Raw genomic sequence first — 6,119 nt, 5'->3', positions numbered from 1 at the left:
GTGACCTCAACATATCTCTCACTGTGCTTTGTAAAACTGTTAGGTAACCCTATTGATGTTACCTCAGAGAATGGGGGGAAAAAGACAAGAGGGAGAACACTTTGTACTTTTCAGTTCCAGCTGATTTTTATTTCCTTCTTGGAAGAAAAGAAAAACAAATAATAAAAAAAACGACAATCTGTACAGAGGTCTGAGAGGCAGTGATTGACCCAAACATTGGCTGGTTTTTTGAGCTATAAACATCAAATGATATTGGCATGATTGGACAAAACGTGATCATACACAGCATATTGCACAAATGAAAAAAATAAAAAAAACAAAGGACGATAGAAAAGGTGTCTTGAAGGTAACAAAACAAAAGTTTAAAAGAAGAAAAAGAAAGAAATTCCTGGACCACAACCATCTTCCACATAAGGATGTCCAAAGATGGCTGTCCTAGTGCCTGTCGTTGATCATCATCATCATCACACATAAAACACACAATCTTTGCTTATAGTACAGTCAGTTTACATAAATATCTTCATGTTATTATTCTTTTAAAAATCTTAAACACAACAGCTATAGCTACATATACCTGAATCTGAAATACAAATGCTATTTGCCATGCCATAATATAGGAAAACAATTAGCCTGCTATACTTAGCCAACAGGTACAAAAAGGTTAAATACTATTTTTTTTTAATGCAATTTGCGCAATAACAGATGAAGCACTTCATACATCTCCGTCCCTCCCCTCCCTCCTCCGAAGTTTATAGGCAAAAGTGGAATGAGTGTGACAATTCCATCCAGTGGTTCAAATAAAACTTATCTTGATAGTAAAAAAAAAAAAAAAAAAAGCACACAGAGGTATTAGCTCTATCCAAAAAACAGTGACTCTCTGGGATCTTTCACTCATATATTTAGGTTTATATGAAGTCTGTGAGGAAAAAAAAACAGTCACCACTCAAGACTGGGTTAGAGCCATTAGAGTGGAGCTTTGTTTACTAGGCTGGTGAAACTGGAGTCACTGTGCCATTAAGAAGCATGTGGGTAAATACTGTAAACACTGTGTGAGGTCAGATTGTGCCAAACAACCCCCGCCCCCCCCCCCTCTAAACACCAATGTAGATCCAAACCACAATGTTGTATAGGCTACCCACTCGCTGGAAAACACCCCCCTTTTTTTCTATAGATTTTGTACAAAAATACAAGTAGAAAATCATGACACACTCAAATCTCCGTTAAAAGTGAGAGACGTCAGACATTGTTTTAAATAAGATACACTTCTAGCCCTTCCGCGCTGGGATACAGACAGGTGTATGTGCACAAACACACAAACGAGACCTGTACGAGGACAATACTTCTATGTATAAAAAAGTTTGGCCGGTATAAATACATCGATATAAAAAAAAAAAAAAACGTCATCTGACACAGAGAACTACAAAGTTGAAGCACTAGGCGGAAAAAAGGATGCGCGTTGGGGAACATTGGTCCTGAATTGTGCACTGAGTGTTTTAAAAAGGTTCAGAAAAAGGGTTTCTGAAGGTTTTGAGTTCAGTCTTTGTTTTTAAAGTCCTGCCGTTGAAAGAGAAGCTGGTGATCGTGAATTGTGTCCTATGGTCACAGAAATTGCGTAATTACGCAGCAATGAACATTTCTTTTTACGCATTTAACAACAACAAAATCCTCCTATTCTCGGAGGGCATGCGTGTCGATATTGGAACTGTTTTGAGTTTGGAAATAAACTACACCTGAATAGCAACTTGATGGTCAATGTGAATTGGCTATATCTTAAACAAAACCCCAACATGACAAGCTCTCCAGTAAATGCCCCTCTTTCCCACGACCCAAAAATAACATCAAGATTCAAAGTTCAGTCTCAGTCCTCATCCTCTGCGGATCGGATTGAACACTTGAGCTGAAGTCCGTGTGTTTCACTGCTCTCTGCTTACATTCACTCCTCCTCCGTGTCCAAATGCAAACTAAGCATTTCCCCCTGTCTGCGCGTTCCCGTCAAGCGCACCGAGGCGCTGTCCAAGTCTGTGAGCGGCGCGTACCTGGGCTTCAACACGCACACAGGCCACCTTTTTCTTTCCTGTTTTCACTCTCTCGTATGTACTGAAAGAATGGCGGAAATATTGTGGTGTGGGCGCACGCGCCTGTCAGGGGGGGTTGAATAGTTCAAAACGTGGGGGACATTGCGGTTCCTCTCCACCGTGGTTTACTTTTTTATTCAGTAGGTGAACACCAGGTTGGAGATGGTGGACTCCAGCCAGTCTCCTGAGATCATCTCGCTGACCTCCGGGGTGCAGTAGTCGGGGAAGTCAAAGTGAGATCCCGCCCCGCACTCCCCGAAGCTCCAGTCCAAGTCTCGGTCCAGCTCCGCATCGGAGAAGCCCATGCCGCCCACGGACATGCTCTCAAAGCCGGGGCTCGGGTTCAGCTCGAGCCGCTCGTCTTCAAACTCTTCATCCGATGATGATGATGAGGATGACACAGACGAGGAAGAGTGAGAGGCTGACGGTGTTGGAGAGGAGGCTCTCGCGTACCTGAGGCGCGCGGTGCTGTGTTGTGGTGAAGACTCCTCGCTGGCCGCCGGGCTGTGCTCCTCGTACAGGCTGAGCGGGTCACTGGACTCAGCTGAGCTGCTCAGGGTAGGACTGGCCGGCACTCCCACAGAAGGAGGCCCGCTCTCCAGACTGCCCGTCCCGCCGAACATGTGGCCGTTGCTGCGCCTGGCCTCTACACCTCCTCCTCCGCTGCTGTAGCGCTTCTCCGGGATCTGTCTGGCCCCAGACACTGACCTGGATTTGAAGAGCGCCTGGTGGTCACCGGGAGATGCGTAGTCCTGTTGCCCCGCAGCGCTCTTCACGCCCCCCTGCCTGTGCGTCCTGCTCACTCCTTTGGACGCGGCGGGGCTCCTCTTCACGCCGGCTTTGGCACTGCGCTCCCCGCTCTTCTCCCCGCGCTCCGCCTGCTGCTGCTTACTGCTTGTTCCACTCCCCGACTTAACCTTCTTCCTGGGCCGATACTTGTAGTCTGGGTAGTCGGCCATGTGTTTGAGCCGGAGGCGCTCAGCTTCGCGTATGAACGGGATCTTGTCCATGTCTTTCAGCAGCTTCCAACGCTTGCCCAGCCGCTTGGAGATCTCCGCGTTGTGCATGTCCGGCGACTGCTCCATGATCTTCCTCCTCTCGATCTGAGACCAGACCATGAAGGCGTTCATGGGCCTCTTGATGTGGCCCGTCGGAGTCTTGCACCAGGCCAGTTTGTTCTGTCCCCCCACGGAGGAGGGAGACTCCGGGGTCGGAGACGCGTCCATCTCCAAGTCCATCTCTCCCGTGTCTGTGGAGTCCCCGCCGGGGGAGTGAGCGTGGGCGCTCTCTGTCTGGCTCATGTGCTGCACCATCCTTTCCTCCAAAGTGTCTGAAAACACTCTTCACAGCAGTGCTTTGACAAAGTTCGGGTGCGTAAAAATCGCCTATTCGACTTTCACAAAAAATATTCCTCACTTGTTCTTGTTTCAAGCGTTAAAAAAAAGTTCATCCGAGTCTCTTCTTTCTCAGTTGAGTCCGCTTTGGAGACGCCTGACAGTCAACTTTTACCAGTGCGCTTTCAGGAAACGAAAGATAAATTCCGAATCTACTTTAAAAAGCAACTTTCAACTGCCTGTGCGGCTGAAAACTCGCCCTGCACGGCTCAAAACGCGCCACTGTGGGCAACAGCGGGGCAAGTCCCTTATGTGAACCTGGCTGTCTGCAGCGCAGCTTGTCTGTGCGGTTGAGGAACCATGTGGTTGAATGGAGCTGCTGCGCTTTCTCATAGTCTCCCTGTTTCCTGAGCGATCTGTAATATTACTGTAAACACAACAACGAGAACCTCGCCTTTATATAGCCTCCTCGCGAGATATAAGAGCCAATCGCCTTCTGTCTCCATCCTGGTTTTTCACTCGGGCCACTCCCCCATACCTCCCATTGGCTGAATAAAAAAAACTGGCAATAATAATAATAATGTGCAATGAGGATCGGTGCGTCTGACCTCATTCCTGTCAGACTCCACTGGAAGAAAGACGAACTTGGTGTGTGTGTGTGTGTGTGTGTGTGTGTGTGAGTTTTACAGGAACACAGTGTCCTTTATAACGCTACTAGGGGAAGCATGCAAGGATATACTTAGACCTTCATTACTTTCACGTGGAGGAGAATGCCTACACGTAGATTATGTGTAAAAGGGAAGACAAGGAAATGCTGAGGAAACCCAAAAGTAGCCACAACATGTTGTCTTAGTCAGACAGAGTGTGGTGAGCAGGGATAGAGCGGAGAGTAAACCCATCACCCAAACATAGCTCACCCACCCTGTTATTTACAACTCATTACAACGGCAGCACAGGGCATTACATCATACCGAGCAATATATCTATACACACACACAAAGATGCCAGGTGAGGTGAGAGTTTTCATTTAGACCCTGCATCAGTTTATTACGGTAAACCAGAAAAACCTGAACACTAATAATAGTATAAATATGTGAAATAATATTAATTATGAATGTGTGAATATGTATGCATACATTGACAAAGTCACACTCACTACAGCAGCAGACACCTCCTGCTCCACAATGCACAGATTCCTCCACCTCCTTCCACAGCCCCATTATGTTAACACGGCCGTATCACACACTGTATGGGATCACATTACAGCCTGTGTCGCTAGATGTCAGGCTAGAGCCAACGGGAGCTGATGAGCTGTGCATACAGTGTGTGTATGTGTGTGTGTATGTCTGTTCATGTGTGTGTGTGTGTGTATGTCTGTTCGTGTGTGTGTGTGTGTGTGTATGTATGTTCATGTGTGTGTGTGTGTGTGTGTGTGTGTGTGTGTGTGTATGTCTGTTCATGTGTGTGTGTGTGTGTGTGTATGTCTGTTCATGTGTGTGTGTGTGTGTGTGTGTGTGTGTGTGTGTGTGTTAACATGTGCAGCAGATTTATCTCCATCCTATAACCTGCTGCTTGGAGCGGCCATCATTAAATCATGCAGGTGATGTCATCAGCTGGTGAAGGCAGCTTCAGGACTGACTGGTGAAGGCAGCTTCAGGACTGACTCACATATGGTAAAGTGGTGATAAAATACATTGAAACAAAAGTGACTGTTTATTAAGTCTGAATAGAGCTTAATGTACACAAGGAACGCAGCTATGATGTGTAGTAGTTATTCATTTATGACAAGGTCTACAGTATATGTCGGGCAAGAAAGAAAGAAATCATCATACACTCTTTAAAATTTCACAACTCAAACCCATCGGCCCCCCCACCTCGGTGCTTACATAAATCAAAGCCATAAATAATAATGAGCTCTCCTTCATCAGTCTATATCTTTAGCCGCCCCAATTACAAGTGCACACCTGCCACTGGATTAGTTTGCTATCTGTCTTTATCTCCTTCCCCGGGCTCATCACACACACACACACACACACACACACACACACACACACACACACACACACACACACACACACACACAAAGAGAGAGAGCAGCACGCACAGACACACACACACACACACACACACACACACACCCACAGACACACAGAAAGATAGATAGAACAGCCACACACACACACACACACACACAGAAAGATAACTAGAACACACACACACACACACACACACACACACACACACACACACACACACACACACACACACACACACACACACACACACACACACACACACACACACAGGGGTTTGTTTAAACAGGTGTAGCAGGTCTACCTGTAATCTTATCTGATGTGTGAGGAGCAGCTGTCAGGTAGCTTTCCACTCTGTCACCGGGGCAGATGTAAGGCTGTGGCAGGCTGTGCTGCCGGGACACGGAGCCCCATCAACCAGGGGCCTATCGCTCTGTCATCTTCAGGGCCTAGCATGCAGGAGCCCATGTGTTTACCCCAAATACACCGGCGCTTTGTCTCAGCTTCTGTTGACGCCTAAAGGGATGGTGTCATAATGAGAGAGTGCTGTGGGGAGACTGGGGCTATTGCAAGCTGCAGCGACTTCTCCTTAAAAAGCGTGTGTGCGCGGTGCAGGCTTTTAGCTTTTCTGACTGCTCTGGTGGGGTTTTTAATAGATAGAGGACAATGTGCTGACT

At 47.0% G+C, this 6,119-nt stretch overlaps 1 protein-coding gene across 1 annotated transcript; it reads right to left on the bottom strand.

The window, feature by feature from the left end:
• Positions 1-100: 100 nt before the first annotated feature.
• On the bottom strand, positions 101-3,811 carry sox4a (SRY-box transcription factor 4a). Its single transcript, XM_080045475.1, has one exon. It carries the CDS (start codon positions 3,386-3,388, stop codon positions 2,213-2,215), a length of 1,176 nt encoding a protein of 391 aa, XP_079901601.1. The 5' UTR covers positions 3,389-3,811; the 3' UTR covers positions 101-2,212.
• Positions 3,812-6,119: the final 2,308 nt, after the last annotated feature.

The sequence above is a fragment of the Ammodytes marinus genome (assembly GCF_949987685.1).
Source record: "Ammodytes marinus genome assembly, chromosome: 17".
In the NCBI taxonomy this organism is placed as follows: domain Eukaryota; kingdom Metazoa; phylum Chordata; class Actinopteri; order Uranoscopiformes; family Ammodytidae; genus Ammodytes; species Ammodytes marinus.
Note: the sequence above shows the minus strand (reverse complement) of the source record. Positions and strands in the feature narration are given on the sequence as shown.